Source organism: Myotis daubentonii, chromosome 13 (genome assembly GCF_963259705.1).
Source record: "Myotis daubentonii chromosome 13, mMyoDau2.1, whole genome shotgun sequence".
NCBI classification, from domain to species: Eukaryota; Metazoa; Chordata; class Mammalia; order Chiroptera; family Vespertilionidae; genus Myotis; species Myotis daubentonii.
Genome location: NC_081852.1, coordinates 59,473,364 through 59,493,882, shown reverse-complemented (window position 1 = coordinate 59,493,882; position 20,519 = coordinate 59,473,364). Strand labels below are relative to the sequence as shown.

Below are 20,519 nucleotides of genomic sequence, written 5' to 3'. Positions count from 1 at the left end.
AGCCGGCCCACCCTGTGGGGACCCGGGCTGACTTGTCTTATGTGGTTTCTGGAACCCCAGAGAGGCCAAGGCCGGGCCTTCCGTGGTGCTCGCCACCCGCACACCCGCACGGGCCTCTGCTCCAGGTGGCTCCTCCGACCCCGAAGGTGCTCGTCTCCCATGCCAGCAGCTGTTCCCCACAGTTGATCGCAGTCGGCACTGCCAACACAAACACACCAGGGCCTGTTCCTCGGGCTCTATTTTGACAGAAATCAGAATGTTGATTCCTGATCCATATGTCTGAGTCCATTTGCACGTGGTACCGACAGGCGTTGTGCTTCCGCAGCTCTTAATGAGGTTCTGACGTGTTTGTGCCTGCTGGGCCGGGAGCCCACATCAAAACACCAGGCTCCCAGCGCCCCCTGGTCCCTCCCCTGCTCATTCTGGTGCCGTGACATGAAGCCGGTTCATGGCTTTGGTTATCCACCTATTCCTGAACTTCGTCACCTTTCCTCAGTGCAGGTCACTATAGACACGACGCCATAACCGCGCTCTCCTAAATGCAGCGAGGCTTTGGTTGTGGCGGCCGTCCCTACCAGGACACCGCCCCATCACCGGGCAGTTGCCTATCCACGGCGCTCTACTTGGGGGACTGTCGGGTGACTTAGAAGTTAGGCTGAGAAACCGAAACAAAAAGCCCACAAACCCTCTCGTTCTCTCCTGGATTAGAAACCTGTGGAGTTTCTAAAATCTGAGACCCTGGGGTTTTGCCTCTGACCCCTCATCCTGCTCTTACTCCTGCCGCCCCAGGGGCCCAGCCTGGCCCAGCCTCCTTGTTAGAAGGCCTCTCCTAACTTGTTCCAGACATCACAAACGTAAAAGGCGAGAAGGAGGGATTGCTACCTGACACAGCCCCTTTCTAAGTAGTCATGAGAAGAAATGAAGATGGGGTAGGAACGTGGGCAGCGGCCCCAGGCATTGCGGGAAGGTTGAGGCCACTTCTGCACATGGCTTCGTGTGTGGGGCACACGGACCCACCTTTGTGGGCCCATGACCTCCGGGAACGCTGGTTTGCATCTCCTGGGCAGAAGCTCAAACGTGGCACCGTGGCCCCTGGCGCTTTCCCAGGCCTTCTCCACCGTGTGTGTGGCCCGAGTGCCTCGGATGGCTCGCGCTGAAATAAAGCTTTTGTCTTCACTCTTTTTCAGAGGAAACCGCACATGTGGAAGCCAGGTTTGGTGTGGGTTCCCTTCCCGCCGAGGGCTCGGGTCCACAGCCCAGGGACGCCGCCCAGCCCTGGGATGCAGCCTGACATCCAGCTCTTCCTCTGCGGGCCTCCCCCCTGGATGGTCTAAGGTTGTCGCCCTCAGTGCTAAAGAAGTTGCAAGGGGGGGGTGTGTGCGCGTGCGTGTGTGTTTGTGTGCGCGTGCACAAACTTGCTCCACCAGAACACCATGCACAAGGATTTAACTCTCTGGGGCACTTAGAAGTCGACACGCCGGGCAGCTAGCCGTGCAGCCAGGTGAGAGCATAACTCACAACGTTGCATAGAGGCACACAAACCGCATCACCGAGAGGCGGGAGGGAGGGTGGCTGCGTTGTCTGGAAGGGTTAGGTTCAGGTTGCATTTGTGTCGGAACAAATGCTCAACTCTGGTGGGGACGGGCAGCTGATTCCCGAGGCTGAAGTGGGGAGAAGCTGACAGGGTCGGAGAGATGTGCTTTCCCGGGGGAGGGCAGGGTTCCGCTAGGCAATGCACTATTCTGCACTTTTGCAAGAAGGACCCATTTTTTGTTGTCATTAAGGCCATGCTTACCAATTTATGACTGCACCATCCTTGCACATTTGTTGTGCTCAGAACCGAATGGCAACAACAGCCTGGCCTTAGTAAAAGGCCCAAGGACTTATGGATGAACAGACCGAAGTGTGAGGGAGTGTGTGACCCAGGCATCCAGGGACACCCCAGAAGTCCACGCCCTCCTCTTGTGGGGCCCCCCGGTGCATACCTACACAGGAGCAGCAGTCATGCGGGCGGCCGTTCAGGATCTAAAGATACGCATTTGAAACCCAAAGTCACATCCCTGTCTCCTTGGACTGTTATGGCTTTGCACGTTGTCCATACGTCTGGAGTTCTTCATATGCCAACCCACCCACCCCAGACACTCTTAATCACAGCTTATACATTTAAAAAGGGCACACTATTCAGGAGAGAGAACCACGTATGTATGCACTGATGCTTACAAAGTTGTTACATGTGAAATGTGTGTACATAGGAGAGGGAAAACGGCTCAATCAATGTTTCAAATGATATTCCAAGCACCAGAGCACATTTGCATCCCTGCCGTCTTCTGAGAGCACACGCAATGTCCGTTTTCCTCTTTCGATAGCACTGCTTTCAGTTCTGTGTCAGAGGTACCCGCTTTCATCTGGTTACAAAAGCCAGCATTTCAGGACTGGGCTTTTGCCAACGCGGCAGAATACGAGCATTCGCCACTGATTCCTGCTGGTCCCGCGAGCACCTGACGAATGCAAGTATTTTAAAGAAGGCGCGTTTTCTAAATCCTAGCGTGTACCTTTTACTCAAGACCACTGGGCTCTTCAAAAGGGGAAATCTGTGTGGAAATGCGTTCCTCTGCAGTGGACCAAGAGGGCGGGACCCTGAAACGTTGCCAGAAATGCTGAATGTGTAACCAAGACGTCAACATGTATGCAGCGTAACGGCTCTCACACGTAGCACTGTGTGCACACCCCGGAACAGCGCACGGCTTCGTTTGTCTAGACCAGAGACCCACGTGAACCGCAGCTTCCTTGCTGACGCGGATGTGGGTGCACCTCGTTTCCACGGTCTGGGGTGCCAGCTGCTGAAGGACTGTGGTGCTCTGCCCACGTGGAACCCCGAGCTTCAGGACACCCTGTGTGCCTTACACGGCCCTGGAGGTCAGGAAGGAGGGTGTGTGGGGGTGGGTTTGAGGCACTGTCACTTTCACCTGCTTTTGCCATCATCGAAACCTTAAGGTGGGCTGTGTGTTTTAACACAGTAATGGACTTACGTTTAGGCTCAGGAAATCAAGTTGTAAATATATGTATCAAATCATATATTTGTTTACTGCATATTTTTTAAAAGCTTGACTGTACGTTTATGCAAAAACGAATTGAGGACCTGTTTCCGCCTGGCAATATGCCAGCCAGTATTTGCGTCCCCTGAAAAACTCCTCAATAACACATTCTACACATGTGATCTGTTCAGTGCTAACCAGTACTCACAGGCCTGACAGAGGTTTGTATGGCGATCCACCACAACATTTTGCACATATTTTTGTATGGTGATTCCTACGATGTATATCAGAGAATTTTTACTCATTTGTAATTTATTGTACAGTTTTAATAAAAATTGTTATAAACCTTAGAATATCAATGTTCTCCTCCTCAGAAGGCATTGAAGTTTGGCTGTGTTAGCCACTTCTGTGTTCTGTGTCCACTCTGAATGACAATCTCTCTTTCCCCACCAAGAAGGGGACTGGGGCCTCCTGCCCACTGGGGAGGGGCAGCAGGCATCTCGTCCGCAGGCTCATCCGACGTCATGGCACACCCCCTGGAGGGCAGGCTCTGAGGTCACAGGCACTGGCAGCGCCTGCTGAGGTCAGCCACAGACCCGGAGGCCATTTATCAAATGAGAACCAGGAGAGAAAACTCAAACAATGTGGAGAAGGGGAGAATTTCTGCGCATGAATAAGAACGCCTGGCAGGTTTGCATTGCGGACCATCGCACGCGGGTGAGTAAAGGGCCCTTTATTGGCCACTTTGGGGAGTGGAAACCAGGAGGGGCGAGGGGATGGGAGAGAGCTGACTTAGCTCTGCCCGCGTGTTATGCTCCGCAGGTACTCAGTCAAGCACTCCAGTGCCCGGCAGTGACTCTCATTGTCCGAGCGTATGCTTTCAAATGCTGGCTGCACTAACAGAATGCAAAGGCTGCATAGTCTTTCCCTTAAAAATCAATCTGCAGGGCTCCAGAGTCTTGGCAGCATTGCCCTGTGACCCTGGGCGAGCTGAGAGTATCCTCTCCTCAACACCTTGAACTTGGCTTTGAGAGTGGCCAGGCACAGATCCCATGGACCCATCCCGCCCCCAACCCCCCCCACCCCTGCCTGCACCCCCAGGCCCATTGGAAACGTCTGGAGTCAGACCCTCCCTGCCTGGCATAGGATCCCCCCATGGGGGCCGGAAACACAGCTGGGGTTCTGATAGATAGACCGTGGTCAGGGGATGGAGCAGGAGATGGGAACCCACGCGCGCCCTGAGGTGAACAGTCCAGCTCCACTGGGCCCCGGGGCGCGCGTTCAGCACTTCAAGTATGGACAGCGCCAGCTCCGCAGGGCCGCCTGAGGGTAGGGGCGGATTAGGGGGTGGGGTGGAATGGGGGTGGGAGGTGGGGTGAGCTCTAGGCCCAGTTCCGCCCAGTCCAGCGCCCACATCCCTCATCAGGAGGCTCTGGGACCACCATCCCTTCCCCGCTCCCGCCATGGCCTCAAGCCGGCCACGGGAACTCACGGAGCCCTGCTCCGGTGCCTGCGCGCAGGCAGCCCGCGGTCCCCAGGTTCGGCCCGGTTCTGCTGCGTGGAGGACGCTTTTGAGAACAAGACGCTGCGGCTGGAAGCTTAGGGCGGCGGCCGCCGGGCCCTCGGGCCAGAGAGGCCTACAGAGGCCACGCGGTGACTCGGAGGGACCCGGAGAGCCAGGAGGAGATGGTGCGGAGGCTGGCAGAGGCCGCGGGCGGCGGGGCCAGTGCGAGGGGATGTGGGCCCGGACTCCTAGGGCCGCATACCCACGTTCGGAGGCCGCGGGGAGTGGGCCCAGAGCGCATCCCCTTCCCATCACCTTCAGCTCCTCCGAGGGGACTTGAGGGCTGGAAGCCGGGCCTCCCTACCTGACTGGTCTTCTCTAGTTTGCGTTTCCCTCCCGCCCTCTCCACCCCAGCCTCTCCGGGTCTCGGCCTCTCGCACTCTGGTGTGTCCTGGGCTCTGGGTAGCTGCCTCTCTGTGTGTCTCTCAGTCTCGCTGTCTCTTTCCATCTTTCTGTGTTGGTGTGTCTCTCCAACGTGGCCCCCTTCCTCCTTCCCCAAAATTCGTGCGCTGGCCCTGCAGCAGCCTCGCTGGGAGGTGTCTCCATCGCCCCATCCCGGGCCAGCGCATAGCCCAGCGCTCCGACCGGGGCGGGTTATCCTCGAAGGAGCTTGGCTTTGGCCAGAGACACTTCCTGGACGGAGTGCTCCTGGAGTGCCTGGGCCTGAACTTGAGATCGGGTTCCATCCCTGCGGCCTTGGGTGCCTCAGGTCACCAGGGAACTGGCAGCCGGCCCTTGGCTGTCCTGGCAAGACATTGACCGACCTCTCCCACCTCCTTGGGGGCGGGAGGGGGTGCAGACTTCAAACGTACACGAACTCGCATCTGTTGCAATTCTGTCCCCTCTGCACCCAGCGCTTCCGCGGGTTCACGCCTGCGCGGGCTGGTCTTGTGGTCAGTGCTGGGGCCTGGGGCCTGGGGCCCTGGGCCAGGTGGTTGAGGGGCAGGAGGGAGGGACCTGAACCTGACAGGGGCGGGGCTTGATAAGCCGCGGGGCGGGGCCTGGCCGAGGGCGGGGCCGGGAACGGGAGCTGCGCGGCCTGGCTGGCTCGCACTTGGACACCCGGCGCCCCCACCCCGCTCCGGGCTCTGCACCTCCCCCGCCCGGCGCGAGCGGCCCCTGCCCGGGACCCCCAGCCGGACCCGCTCTAGGAGGACAATGTCCTTCCAAGGCAAGAAGAGCATCCCCCGGATCACGGTGAGCCCGCTCCGCCCCGCACCCTCTGCCCACCGCCGGCGGGGCTTGGCCTCCTGGCCCGGGGTGGACCTTCCCTCCTGTGCCAGGCCCCTGGCCCTCGGACCCAGCCCCCGCGCCGGGCCGACCGCCTGTCCGGGCTGTGACCCTTCACGCGCCGCCGCCGGGGGTTGAGGTCTCCGAGAGCCGAGCGCCCAGGCCCAGGCGCTTCCCGCTTCCCGCTTCCCGCTTCCCGGGACCCCTCTGCGCCCGGGGCCCGTGGCCGGGCTGCTTTCCGAAGCGCTGACGCGCCTCTGTCCCCGCGAAGGCCTGGCCGGCGGCGAGGCGGCGGATTCGGCTCTGCCTCCGCCTCGGAGTTGGCGGGTGGACGCGGCCCTTTGTTGGCGCCGCCAGCCCGGCCTGGGGCGCGGAGATGCCGCCCTGCGCACCTCGCCCCAGGCCAGCCGCCCCTAGACCCTCCGCTGCGCCCGAGCTCTGGTTCGAGACAAAGCGACTCGGCCCGGCTCGGCCCAGAGCCCGTGGCGGCCCGAGCCCCTCAAGGTTCCGGGGTTCGGAGACACCGGGGAAAGCGAGCTTATTAGCTGCCGAGCAGGGCACCCCATCCCTCGGGGAGCAGAGACGCCCAGACACCACACGCTGCGGTGCGGGAGGTCAGACCTCCACCCCTGGCTGCCCGGAGACAAAGCCACCGCTCCAGACGCCAGGAGCCCCGCGGAGGGAGGGAGGTGGAGGGAGGGGGGGAGGGAGGAGGGGAGGCAGGCGCCTGGGCCCCAGCTGGACAGTGGCGCCCGAGGGCCCGAGGAGTTTCAGAGTTTCGGACCCAACTCTGGACTTGGCCTCGGTGGGAGGGTGGTGGGGTCTCATTTCCTGAGATACCGAACCAGAGGGAAGGCTCCTGCTTGTGGCTGGCTGGGGAGGAGGAGGGGAGTGGGGATCGATGGGGGGAGGGGGAGGAAGAGGGGAGTGGGGAGGGATGGGGGAGGGGGAGGAGGAGGGGAGTGGGGAGGGATGGAGGGGGGGAGGGGCAGGAGGACCCCTTCCATCCGCCCCCATCCTGAGCATGGACCCCCATCTCATCTGCTTGGTTCCAAACCCAGTCAGTTCCCAGAGTCTGGGTTCAAATACCTGAGAACCGTGTGTGGGGTGTGGGGTGTGGGGTAAGGGGGGGGGCAGAGCACCAGTCTCTTCCTCACTCGGGGAGGGTGAAGTGTGGATTTCATACCACTTTTCCAAAGCCGGGACTTTTAGAAAATACTTCTCAGCCCATTAAAGTGCAAGCTCATCCTTAGCTCTGGGCTGTATAAGGAGGGGTCTGCCTTTGGCCAGGGCACTTCGTCCGCCCTTTTGTAGAGGAGGCTGTAATCCATTAGGTACAAGCTCTTAGGTGTCAGTAAGAACGGAGAGTAAGTAATACGGCTCATAAGTAATGCGTTATTTAATGGTAGGCTCCTAGCGTTCCCACTGACCACACCCGTGGCCTGGTCCTCTTGGCATCGGGCTGATGGTGTGTAAGGGGCCAGAGGCTCTGGCTGGAGCCCTGGCCAGGCCTCTGGGTGGGCACCCGGTCAGGCCTCCCGTGAAGTGTGGTAGGCTTTGCCACGGGGCGGAGTCGTAGGGAGCCCTGAGGAAAGTGCTGCAAACTTGGACCCTCATCCGCATCGGTCTACACTCTGCTCTTCTCTATTCTCCCCGAGGTCAGACCATCACCCCTGCGGCCTGGGGCCGGGCAGTTGGGAGGCACCACACCACACTTTCTCCCAACATTTGGAGGGATGCTCAGAAGGGTTTATGGCTGTGAGCATTGGCTCAGCCCCTGCCCGTGTCCCAGCTGTGCTGTGGGGCGGACCCACGGACAGCTGGCCTTGCTCCCTGACACTTTGTTCACCCGCGTGGGATGCCTCCAGGCAGCACCAGCACCTGTGGTCACCCTGATGCCTTCCTGGCCCTTCACCCCCATGGCTTCCCCATCAGCAGCCCTTCTGGGGTCCATTTCTCATCCTGGTCCAAGGCCTCTCCTCTCACCTGGACAACCTCAGACACCACCCAAGCGACGGGCCTGTTTCCATCATTAAACGCCAGGTTCTACGTTCTGTGCAGAGCCAACGTGACCTCCTGCAAACATCCCTTACCAGGCTTAAACCCGCTGAGGGCCCTCCATGGATCCCAGGGCCACCCCGTCAGCCCTGGGCCTCTCCCCTCGCTCAGAAGTTTCCAGCCCCCAGCTTCCTCTTGGGTTTTATATTAATTCAAGCTCTTTCCAGCTGCAGGGCCTTTGCATGGGCTGTGTGGCCTCCTGCTTCAGCCCCTCAGACAGGCCCTCTCCTTCCCCGAAGCAGCCACGTCTCCTCCCCCACCATCCATCATGTCCTCCTCTTTGTCTCCTGTGTTTGTCACAGTCTGATGGCCTTGCATGTGATTTCGCTGAGGCCATGCGGGGAGGAGAGGGGATGGAAAGAGCGGGGCAGACTTTCCGGGCCAGCGCGGACATGGTAGGACTTTGCTCATCTCTGTCCTCAGCTGGATATTGAGTTAGATGGTAAACTTGAAGATGTAAATATAACCCATTTCATTGCACCACTCATTCTCACTAATGTGGGCTTTTTGTTGACAGTGAAAAGCCAGTTCCCCTGTTCATCTTTTTGCCTTTGGGAGGAGAGCAGAGGGGGAGGCTGAGTGAGGGCCTGTGGGGCGGGGGGGAAGGGGTTCTGCAGAGTAGGAGGGGGCTGGGTGGGCGCAAGGCCCTAAGGAGTGAGTGATGGTGCCCCCGACTGCAGCTGCCTCTGCCCTGTTCTTTCGGATGGTAGATGCTGCTGGCTTTTCTGTTGGGTTTTACGTGTACAGATTGTGCGCCAATGTTTCAGTTGTAAATCCAGAGTGAGAGGTTGTACTAACAATGTTGGGTAACTCGGTTTGGAGAAAACTTATCCATTTTGTTTGTTTGTTTGTTTGTTTGCAATAGAGTGATCGCCTTCTGATCAAAGGTGGGAAGGTTGTGAACGATGACCAGTCCTTTTATGCTGATTTGTACGTGGAAGACGGTTTGGTAAAGTAAGTTTCTGTTAAGAATCCCTTCGCAGGCCCTAGAGTGCACTGGTTGCACGTGATCCAGGACGCTCAGTCTTGTGAAATCCATGCCAGTGTTTTTTCTTTTCCGAAACCTCATTCCCTGCAAGCAGCTCTAGCCCAGGCCTTGAGTGACTAATCTCACCATAAGGTCCAGTCGTAAGGTCTCAGGAAACAGGACTATGGCATCCACCACATTTCTTGCACCATCACAGCCTTGGGACAATTCGGGGCTCACAGTGGGTGCTTAATAAATACGTATTGACCACACCTATTAGCTTCTCTGCTTCTATGTCAAGCATCTCCAGCCACTAGTCAGCAAAGGGCAAGTGGACGCCTCAGTGGACACCACCAGGGCTGTGACGTGCACACGGGGCTAGATCCTCCACTAGGGCCAGCTGTGTTGAGCCACTTCACTGCTCTGACAGTCTCCGGAGTCCCGTGGAGCCCTGGCCGTGTGGCCCTCTCCCTCAGGACAGGAGCCCAAGCTCACGTGTCCCTGCTCCACCGCGTTGCCGGGGAGCCCACGCATGTGACCTGGGCTCTTTCTAACCAGCGACATCTCCCTTTGCTGCTTTCAGACAAATTGGGGAAAACCTCATCGTCCCTGGGGGCATCCGAACCATTGATGCTCATGGCCTGCTGGTCCTTCCAGGAGGTGTCGACGTGCACACGAGGCTGCAGATGCCTGCCCTGGGCATGACCCCGGCTGACGACTTCTGCCAGGGCACCAAGGCAGCCCTCGCGGGAGGGACCACCATGATATGTGAGTGTCCCCGGGTCGGGCAGCGTCCGGCCCCCACCTCGGTGCTCTGGCCGGGTGTGTGTGTGTTGCAGGAAGTGGTTTGCATGCTGGGTTTTTTCTCAGTCCCATTTTTCCTCTATCACATCCCGATCTGCAAAGCCCTGGAGTGCCTTCCCTCATCGCTTCTGTTTCTCAGGCTGGCCATCCTGCCTGGCCAGCTCTGGGGTGCCCCTGGGAGTCTGTGGGAGCGCATGGACAAGTGCCCAGTTATTCATTATTTCCTGGGAAGCCAGCGGCTGGCCGGGGACCAGGTTTGGAAAACTCCGATGCTTTGGGCAAGCGAGGGGTTGTGTCACCTGAAATGCCAGATGGGTTTGTGCGTCAACTTCTCCCCCGCTGAGGCCTGGGTTGCAGCAAGCTCCTGCCTGTGTCAAGAAGAATGAAAAACAGGTGCTGTGTCTTTAGGAAAAGGATGACAAAACTTACTGTTACTCTCTCAGCACCACCAGAAGTACCGTTTCTCTGAGCTGGCTCTGTGCCAGGCGCGAGCACCGTCCTGGTGGGCTGCAGCTCCTGTGTTGTCCTCACAAAACCCTCTGAGCTCGGAGGAGAAGCCCCAGGTGCCAGCTTGTGTGGTGTTCCCTCTCTTGGCAAGCTCAGGAGCCAGGATGAGATAGCAGGCCAAACCCCTGTCTTGCAGCCTCGAATGCCGAGTGCAGCCGTGCCTGCTGTGCCGGGTCTCACAAACCAGGTTGGGCGCTGGCTCCACCATGTTTAGCTGTGTGGCCTCAGATAACAGCCGGCTGAACAGGCCACACTTGCCCCATCTGTCAGGCAGCAGGAGGAGGAAGCGAGCTCACGCACAGAGGTGCTTTGTGGCGCCTGGTGCACAGGAAACGCTCTGTGACTGCCGCCAGGGAAGGCCGCGCTGAGGACTGTGGGCTACTCCACCAGTGACAGTTAGCCACTGTCAGAATCATGGCGTGGTTTGGTTTACTCAACCAAGATGTGAAAAACCCCGCAACGGTCCATCCATCTTTTAGATGGACTCAGGAGACTGGTCGTTTCAGGCCATTGCTCATGCTGGTCACTGGTGGCCCCGGCCGGCCAGGACACCTCTGTGGTTGACATCACCTGCCCGTGCCAATGCCAAGGCTGTGAGGTGTGGCTGAGAGGATGGAGAGATGTTACAGGCTCGGGGCTGGCTCTGTCGAGCCATCTGCTTCCTTCACCTGCCAGCACCGGCCTGGAGCTATGCATGGCCCTCAGGGTGGGACAGGCACCTGCTCCCGCAGGGTCCTGGCTTCCCCATCTGAGCTGTGGAGCACAGGAGCCCTGTAAGGGCTGTGCTGAAGGGAGGCACAGCACCTGCCAGGACCCTGGGGTGGTGCCTTCCTGTTGGCCACCGCACTCCCAGCTCTTCCCTCGCCCAGGGGAGGCTGTGAGCAGGGTTTGGACCTTGGGTTTGAGGTTGGCAGGTGAGGGGCTGACAGTGCAGTGTGTGCACTCCCAGCCTCCCCAGGGGATGAGTGGGATGGGTGGCACTGATGAAGGTGTGTGCAGTCTGGAAGGCTCATGGGAAGCCAGTCCTACACCGCTGTTCTGGGCAGGCGTCCAGGTCCAGCACCGAGGACAGCGGCGCCCTCCCTTCCCCACCTCAAGGTGCTCCTGTGCTGGAGGGTCAGGCCCTTCCTTAGCTGCCACCCATGCTCTTGAGCTGTGATGTGTGCATCGGGGGGCGAGGTGGATTGTCTCAGCTCAGAGAGAGGCTGAGGAGATGGGGCCGATGCCTCTCTGGACAGAGCTGATGAGCAGGTTTACAGCAGGGACAGCCCCCGTTAAGGTGCCTGTGGCATCTCCTGTCTTGTTCCTGATCTCTTGTTAACATGACCTCCTTGGAGGTCGAGGTCATTCCAGTTCCCGTGCTGGGGGCTCGGCTGACTGCACTGCCCCCGCAGTGGACCACGTGTTCCCTGACGTGGGTGTGAGCCTGCTGGCGGCCTACGAGCAGTGGCGGGAGCGGGCGGATGCCGGGGCCTGCTGCGACTACTCCCTGCACGTGGACATCCCCCGCTGGCACGAGAGCATCAGGGAGGAGCTGGAGGCCCTGGTCAAGGACAAGGGTGAGTGCCCACAGGGCTGAGGGGGGCTGGCTGGCAGGAGGGCAGACAGGGGCCTGGGCTTCCCTGGTCTCGGTGGGAAGCCCCCTCCTGGGCTGCCCCTCCGTGCTGGGCTCTACATCCGTCTGGCCCCAGGGCAGGTGGCCAGGAGGTGGGGGAAGTTGGACAAGAGTCACTCGAGGGTCTGTTCTGCTTCCAGAGGATCCAGGCTAAGGTCCTCGCCTCCCAGCCTGAGGGACAGATCTTGTAACTGTCCTCGTTACAGTGGTCACAGCTGTCACCGCAGCTCCCTTGTCTCGTGGTCGTGGGTGGAGGAAACGTGATATTCGTTTTCCTGGCAATGAAGACCCGGTTAGAAGGAGGAGGTGTTAGCACCCTCAGTGCTCTATGCTGCCCGTGCAGATGACGGGCCAGTCCATCATCAAGGGTTAAGTTTTTTGTAATTACATTTTTTTAGTTTACTATTTTTTTATTTTTTTTTTAGAGAGAGGGGAAGGGAAAGGGAGAGAGAGATACGCATCGATATGAAAGCAGAACATCGATCAGCTGCCTCCTGCAGATGCCCCAACCAGGGATGAACCCTCAACCTGGGCGTGTGCCCTGACAGGGAATCAAACCTTCCACCTTTTGGTGCAAAGGATGATGCCCAACCAACTGAGCCATACCAGCCTGGGCGAGGGCTAAGCTTTTTGATTGAAAGTCCTGAAGCTAAAACCATATCCAGGTTCATAGTGGATTTGACAAAAGTTAGACGGAGTTAGAGAGGGGTGACGGGGCCCAGAGGCATGTTTGTGAGGGATTCATCTGCGTTCGCTACTGGGGAGCCATTGGTCCCTGATCCCAGGGCCTGAGGGGCAGGTGAGGGGGCCTGGCAGACGCCCTCCTTCATCACCTTTTATCGGTAAGTGTGTGTGGGCCTGGTGCCCAAGGGCTGCCATGCCAGCTGGGGAGACGGCCATGGAGAGGGACCATCCCACCTGGCACCTCTGGAGATGGGGGAGGCGGGGAGGCTCCCAGGCATCACCCCGACAGCTGAGCGTCTCACCCTTTCCTGCCTCTCCTCCAGGTGTGAACTCCTTCCTGGTCTTCATGGCATACAAAGACAGATGCCAGTGCACCGACAGCCAGGTAGGGACCGGTGCCCAGAGGAGGGGCCCGCAGGTGTCTCTCAGGCTGCTGCCAGGAGAGACGCCCCCTTACGGCTCGTGTGCCTCTCCTCGCAGATGTATGAGATCTTCAGCATCATCCGGGACCTGGGAGCCCTGGCCCAAGTGCACGCAGAGAACGGAGACATCGTGGAGGAGGTGCGGGCTGGGCTGCCTGGGCGCGGCGAGGGGTGAGGGCGAGGGTGACTCCTGGACACCAGGATGTGAGCACTTAATCCCACCAACCCCGAGGGAGGGAATATCGAACATGTTCAGGAGGTAGTTTGCCCAGGTCAAAGGTCAAGCAAGCAGGGAGTTAGGGGAACCTTTTGCTGCCATCGATTTTTCCATGGTCATCACACTTATCAAAAGTTCTTCCAAACCAAAATGTTGCTTTGTTGGGGGTACTGAGACTGGGGGTTTGGGCTTCCCGGCCCCAGGGATGGAGGCCCCTCAGGGAGCTGGCTTTGTTTTCTTTCTGACCAGTGGGCGCACGTGTGGGCTCAGTGCCTGTCCTTCAGTCACACCCCAGGTGGGGTCCTGCCCATCGCCTTCCCCTCGGTCCGGGCTGTGAGGGGGGCGCCCACGAGCTCTGTGCCCTGCACTTGATGTTTTTCTCCTCGCGCCTTTGGTGGCCCCTCAGGTGCAGGTGCATCGGGGCACCTGGGAGGTTCAGGGGGCTCCTCTGGGGCCTGGGGGGTGGTCCGCCCACCCCGCCTGTACAGATCCCCCAGTGCACACCCAGCTTGGCAGGCAAGCCTGTGGCGTCATCTGAGCCCCGACGCCAAGAACCCTGTGACCTCGGGCGAGTCCCTTGCCCTCTCCAAGCCCCGTTCTCCCATCTGTAGTTCGGGGAGCAGCAGTCACTCCTCGCCTGCTCTGCATTCTCTGTGGTTGGTGATGCTGGGGGCCTGGACTCAGCCTCAGCCAGTGGTTGCCCCTGGGCGGTGGCCCGCACGCCCTGGCTGCGGCTCCGGGCTCTGGCGCACCTGGGCGGGAACGTGGCACCTGGTTGGTTTCTGTAGGAGCAGAAGCGGCTGCTGGAGCTCGGCATCACCGGCCCCGAGGGCCACGTGCTCAGTCACCCCGACGAGGTAGGCGCTGTGCCCGCCGCGTGCACCTTGGCACTGACTGCGCCCCAGATGCCGCCTTCCTCTGGGGGTGGGTCTGGGTTCATGGTCCGGGCAGGGCCACGGCCATGCTGTCCTCACCTGTTCCCCCACCAGGCACATGTCCCCTATGACCACTGGTCACCCCAAGCCCGTACTCAAGGCTGAAAGGTGGCATGGTCAGGGCCTGGGAACTATGTGGGTCACCCCATCCTGGGCACCGAGCCCCAAGCTGGGGTCCTCACCTACCCAGGGGTGCCCTCTCTGGGCCCAGCATCTGTGTGTGACCGTCATGCCCTGTGACCTTGAGCAAGTCCCTTCCCAGGGGCTCCAGGATGGCCCTGGGAGTCAGCATGGTCAGGGTTCCCCAGGCCCTCGCCTGGCCTGAGCATCCCTGTCCCCAGGTGGAGGCCGAGGCCGTGTACCGTGCCGTCACCATCGCCAAGCAGGCCAACTGCCCCCTGTACGTCACCAAGGTGATGAGCAAGGCTGCGGCTGACGTGGTGGCCCGGGCCAAGCGCAAGGGTGAGTCCTGGGCCTGGACCCCCATGTTGGTGAGGGTCTGGGGGGTCAGGGGTCACCCTCACCTCCCGGGAACTTGGCTGGCTTCACTGAGGCTCAGAGTAGGGCAGGTATGACTGAGAAGCAGCTTGTCATCCAGCCTGGCCTCCTCACCGAGGGGCCTCATGCCAGGGACTCCAGGGCTGGGCTGCGTGGCCTGCGGGGGAGCAGCAGCTGCTCACCAGGGGCCTTAAAGCAAACAGAGGGGCCTGTGGAGACACAGGACCTGTGTGTGACAGTGGACATGCCCCATGACCTTGGGCTAGTCCCTTCCAGGGGCTCCAGGATGGCCCTGGGGTCATCATGGTCAGGATTCCCCGGGGAAGCGTGCTGTGAGGGAGCCTGATTTTAGTGCAATGGAATCTTGTCCAGCTGACCCCACCTGGCACCCCACACTACTGTTCGCTGGGCACCTCTGTGCACCCAGGAGCTGGAGTGCACATCCTGAAAGCTGGGGTGCTCTCTGCCCACAGAGCACCCACACAGCTGGAGGCAGGGGGTAAATAAGAAAAGCACGTATGTGTCCATGCAGACCAGCAGGGGGCGAGCAGCGAGCTGACGGGGTCTCACTCAGCCTGTGGCCCAGTGGAGTGCCTGGCAGGCCTGACCCCCTGCCTGCCTGGTGCCCCAGAGGAGAGGGACAAGCTGTGCAGGGTCAGGAAATTGAGGGGCAGTGCAGTGCCCAGTCCTCCACCCTGCTTGGGTCCTGGGGGCATGCAGGCGTGGGGTGCCTCTCACGGGCCTCACTACAGGGGTGGTCGTGTTTGGGGAGCCCCTCACCGCCAGCCTGGGCACTGACGGCTCGCATTACTGGAGCAAGAACTGGGCAAAGGCCGCGGCCTTCGTCACTTCCCCCCCCATCAACCCGGACCCCACCACCGCAGACCACCTCACCTCCCTGCTGGCCAGGTAAGGAGACGCTCAGGGTGGCCCCAGGTGGGCCTGTGTGCACGACCTCGGCCTGCTGGCAGCTCCAGGCTTCTCCCACACAAACCCTGGGCCGCACCAGAGCACCCACCCTGATCTGCCCCGGCCCCACCCCCACAGCGAGGCGCAGCTCTGCCCAGCGCTGCCCTCACAGACCACCTCTGGCCCTGTGGGTGCGCTGGGCCACGTGGGGGTGGAGCCGAGCGGCCTTGGCTGGCTCAGGAGGGCCAGGCCCCTCTGGGCTCCCTGACTCGCTTGTTCTCAGCGGGGACCTCCAGGTGACGGGCAGTGCCCACTGCACCTTCACCACTGCCCAGAAGGCCGTCGGCAAAGACAACTTCACTCTCATCCCCGAGGGCACCAACGGTGTGGAGGAGCGCATGTCGGTGGTCTGGGAGAAGTGCGTGGTGAGTCCCGGGGCCTGGGCACCGTGCACCGTCCGGAGCCGGCTGCCTTGGGATCTGCTGGCTCAGCAGAGTGGGAAGCACTTAGCCGGGAAACACCGTGCGGAATGAGTCCAGTGTGTGGGCCCCAGCGTGTCCTTGCTCCCGCCCTCACCCAGGGCTCCTCAGACATCGGTTCTGGTCCCCCCAAGGCCCCCCCCCTCCGGTTCTCATGTCACATCTGTGCAGGCAGCTCAGAGCGAGTGGGACCCCTTTCCGATGGTGTTATCCTCTGCGGTGCTAGTGGTCTCCCCATCATGCCTGCGATCCAGACTCCCGCCTCACTCGGAAAGCTCTGCCTGGCTTCCTTGGTCCCCTTCGCCCCCCAACCCCGGCCCTTCCCTGGACTGAGGCCCAGACCCCGGCCCCCCTCACCGCCCTGCTTCCCCAGGCCTCCTGGCCACACGGGGAAACAGTCATGTCCCTCAGGGCACACAGACCTGGAGCCTTCTCCACTCACCACTCAGTGAGCCCCGGGACCAGGCGTTGGGCACAGGAAGGGGGAGAGCACTGGCTGGCTGAGATGGACCGATCCATGTGCCCTGGGAGTGTGAGCGGGTGCTGTCGGGTGCTGTCGCTGCCCTGGGGGGCGGGGCCTTGGGCCCCACGAAGCCCCAGACCTCTCAGCTCCCCTTCTTGCTTCCCAGGCCTCAGGGAAAATGGACGAGAACGAGTTCGTTGCTGTGACCAGTACAAATGCAGCCAAAATCTTCAATTTTTACCCAAGGAAGGGGCGCGTGGCTGTGGGCTCCGACGCTGACCTGGTGATCTGGAACCCCAAGGCCACGAAAATCATCTCTGCCAAGAGCCACAACCTGGTGAGCGAAGCCGGGTCCCCGAGTCAGGGTCAGGGTGGGGTTGGGGCCTGGCAGCCTTCCCGGGGCTCCAGGATGGCCGTCGGGGGCAGCTCTGCCCCCCTCAGCTGGGACGCCTGTCTGGAGATTGCTGCAGAGTGTCACGTGCCTGCCCACCCGGAGGGCGAGTTACCCAGGGCAAGCTCACCCATGTGCTCTTTGTCCTTCTAAGAAATGGGACTCAGAGACAAGCCCAGGAGGGTGCGGCCAGTTCCTGCTGGTTCTGGTCCCGCCGAGTTGGCTGCCTCCCATCAGAGGTCAAGCACGGGCACTCAGACCCGCCCCCCCACCCCGAGGCTGGCAGCCCGAGGGGTGTCCTGAGGGTGGTGTGGACTCTCGTCCTGTCCCCCCAGAATGTGGAGTACAACATTTTTGAAGGCGTGGAGTGCCGAGGAGCCCCCACGGTGGTCATCAGTCAGGGCAGGGTGGTCCTGGAGGATGGGCACCTGTTGGTCACTCCGGGGGCCGGCCGCTTCATTCCTCGGAAGACGTTCCCGGACTTCGTCTACAAGAGGATCAAGGCGCGCAACAGGGTACGGCCCGGGCCAGCGTGCAAGGCGGGAGTCCTCGGACCTTCCAGCGTCCGGGAGGTTTCTGTTCCGGGTCAGCCCCGACCCCTGCCCAGCAGCGCAGGCCTGCTCCGGGGGTGGGTTCCAGGGCTGGCCCTGTGAGCGTTTATTTCCCAAGCGACCCACGTCTGTGCAAAGCCCAGACAGAGGGAAATAGAGTCATGAGTGGCACCTCCCCAAGTAAACTACTGTGGACACAGAAGCAGGGCCTCCAGGGTTTCTCCGTGAGCAGATGTGCACGTGATCATCAGCAGGGCGTGAGCTTTCCACAACGGCTCTTGTGAACTTGGACACCATGAGCACTTTTCCTTATCTTTACCTTCTCTTCCCCTAACCCTGCGTCTGATGGTTGCACCAGGTATCGGCCTAGGTTCCACGCTGCATGCCTAAGTGATTGCTGCATGCACACATGTGCACACACATGAACACGCATGCACACAGGCACACTCAAAGGATGTCTGAACTGAGAGTGAGCTGCCTGGGGGCCGTCCCCTGGGGAGGGGTGTGGTGCCTGCTCTAACTCAGGCTGTCAGGGCCCAGAAGCTGCTCCCTGAACCTGACCCTGACGTTGGAACAGAGTAGAGTGGTCAGGCTCTTGGCAGGAGCCCCTGCCCTCCAGCTGTGGGTGCCTCAGCCCCCTCACGCCTGGCTCCCTTGACCTGCAGCTGGCAGAGATTCACGGCGTGCCCCGAGGCCTCTACGATGGGCCGGTCCACGAGGTGATGGTGCCCGCCAAGCCCGGGGGTGGCTCCCAGGCCCGCGCGTCCTGCCCCGGGAAGATCTCAGTGCCGCCCGTGCGGAACTTGCACCAGTCGGGGTTCAGCTTGTCTGGTGAGTTGAGCCTGTGTCTGTGAGTGAAGACCATTGCCCTGCGAGGGGCTGTGTGGGGGGGTGGGGGGGCGGGGGAAGACCCACCTGGAAGCCCCTTCCGGCCCCAGGACCTGCCTGGGGCTGTCATTCTGAGCCCAGGGTGAGCGTGGGATGCCCAGCCTCTGTGGGACCCAAGTGCCAGGTGGAGTCCGGCTGCTCCAGCCCTAGCAGCCCTGCCACCCGCCGTGGTGTGTGAGGCACATGAAGAAGGGTCTTCAGGGACATGCCTCTGGTCAGGGACCTCCCAGCATGCTGTGTGACAGAGCCTTCCAGAAGCACTGGGCCCAGGGTCTCCCTGCAAACCAGAGCCAGACACCTCCCTTTCCAGCTCTTGGGTGGGGCTCACCTGCCCCGTGAGGACTTGTCTCGTGCTCCCTCTTGGGAAGGTGATGGCAATCCCTGCTCACCTCCTGGGGACATAGGGCAGGGGAAGGTCCCCTTTGAAATCTGGATCATCTTAAAAGCTAGGGACAGGCCTCTCCCGTCTCAGGGACAGCCTGAGACCCCCTGGAGGGATGAGGCAGGACTGGCTTCTGCTCCAGGAAGACTTCCCAGAGGGTGGACCTTGACCTCCAGGCCCCTGCCTGCTGTAAACGCTGGCCTTGCTGTCCTATGCATCCGAGGCCTCAGTGACAGGAGCACCTGCCATCTGGGGAGCGTCAGGGACCCTTGCAGGGGGCGGGTTCTGCAATCCTGGCCTTTGGATGTGGCCGTGTCTGCAACCTCTCCCTACGCCCGTGCCCTGCCCTTTCTGCAGGATCTCAGGCAGATGACCACATTGCCAGACGCACAGCCCAGAAGATCATGGCGCCCCCTGGTGGACGTTCCAACATCACCTCGCTGTCCTAGACCTCACTCAGTGCTCAGGGTGTGAGCAGCGGGTGCTGTCCCAGACAGGCGGCGTGGGGCTCACTCTCCCTGTTAGCTCCCCTTTGTTGAACTGACTTTGAAAGGTGCTTGGTCTTCCCTTCCCCTCCCCAGAAACTCTCATTTTGGGGGTCCCAGGCCCTGTTATGAGGGCTGAATCTGGGGAGGTGCCACTGCCAGGGACAGCTCAGGTTGCCTGGGCCGGGTGCTAGGTGCCCCATGAAGGCAGGGCTGTGGGAACCCCCGGGGCCTCACAACACACACAGGCCAAGGGGTTGGGGTTTGCCCCCCTCCTCCCCGTGTGCATCACTGCCCCTCGAAGTCCCGGCTCTGCCGTCTGCCTCTCTGCAGAGCTACAGCCTGTGCCCCGGTCCCGGCCCCCAGCCCCGGCCCAGCCTGTCACGGCACAGGAGCAGCGCCGAGAGCTGAGCCCCACCGGGGCTGCTGTGACTTCAGGGACCCGCCGGGAGCTGAGCGCAGCCTGGCTTCCCAGTCGAGTGGCTTCCCAGCCGCGTTGTACACTCTTCCAAGGACCAAACCTCCGCCTTCGTAGTCGCCCATCTCCAAGGGGAGTTAGGACCTTTAGCTAGGATGCCCCCATCTTGTCACTAAGTGTGCATCCAGTAGTGCGGTAGAGCAGCAGTTTTGTGCGGTGAGGACAACTGTAGCCAGGACTCTGCATGCCACCCAGCCGGCCGCAGCACTGCCACCAGTCTGGTGGGCACTGGCTCAATTAAAGGCATCTGGGTTGGAAGCTGCCCGACTTCTCTGGCCCCTGCACCATCCCCGCGTGAGTGGGTTTTGCGCCGCCCCCCTCGTCCCCCCACCCCAGACCCTCCTGCTGGCCCCTAGACTGGCTTTGGACCTCAGGACCACCCACAGGGACATGCTGCTCAGCCTACGCTGGGAAGGGGCAGGGCTGGGTCTGAGTGGTGGGGATGGATCCCCTTAGGAAAGGGGGTCTGGGGACCTGCTCCTGAGCCCAGGCCTGTGGGTCAGGGACAGCCAGAGGGCCAGAGGGTCAGGGGCAGACTGGGAGGACCTCCACCCACATTCTGACCAGATGGGCCCAAGCCACAAGCGGAAGGTTGGGGGGCTGCATGGCTGTGAGCTGATTCCTCCAGCAAGCTGCCAGGCCTAAGTGTGGTGCCCCTGCCCACACACACAGCCTGGGCCCCGCTCCCCCAAGGCAGAGCAGCCCAGGGCTCCGATCCAAACCCTGAGGCTAGGCTGCCAGAACCTTTCAGAAGAAGGTTGAGCCAATCTCCTCACCTCAGCCTCTTTCTCATAAAAACGGTTCTGGTTCTGTGCCCCAGGCGAGGAATGCTCCCAGAAGGGTGTCTTCCTCCCCCCTCACTGCCCCCCCACCCCCACACACCAGCAGGATGGTCATGGTCACGGGGAAGACAAGCCAGGGAGATCAGGCTGGCCTGGGGCAGCCTGTCTGTCCTGC

The 20,519-nt window shown here is 60.9% G+C and overlaps 2 protein-coding genes across 6 annotated transcripts in view; both read left to right on the top strand.

The window, feature by feature from the left end:
- Nucleotides 1–3,394, top strand: part of JAKMIP3 (Janus kinase and microtubule interacting protein 3) — a 50,632-nt gene extending 47,238 nt beyond the window's left edge. For all 5 annotated transcript variants that reach the window (XM_059661671.1, XM_059661672.1, XM_059661678.1 and 2 more), the window contains one exon: nt 1,188–3,394. The gene's annotated coding sequence lies outside the window, so the exon portion shown is untranslated. The remainder of the gene's footprint in view (nt 1–1,187) is intronic.
- Nucleotides 3,395–5,610: 2,216 nt separating this feature from the next.
- Nucleotides 5,611–19,824, top strand: DPYSL4 (dihydropyrimidinase like 4). Its single transcript, XM_059661682.1, has 14 exons — nt 5,611–5,796; nt 8,753–8,841; nt 9,438–9,622; nt 11,560–11,724; nt 12,788–12,849; nt 12,945–13,025; nt 13,892–13,960; nt 14,380–14,500; nt 15,289–15,445; nt 15,729–15,870; nt 16,554–16,724; nt 17,114–17,293; nt 17,995–18,160; nt 18,957–19,824. Exons 1-14 carry the CDS (start codon nt 5,758–5,760, stop codon nt 19,046–19,048), a joined length of 1,719 nt encoding a protein of 572 aa, XP_059517665.1. The 5' UTR covers nt 5,611–5,757; the 3' UTR covers nt 19,049–19,824.
- Nucleotides 19,825–20,519: the final 695 nt, after the last annotated feature.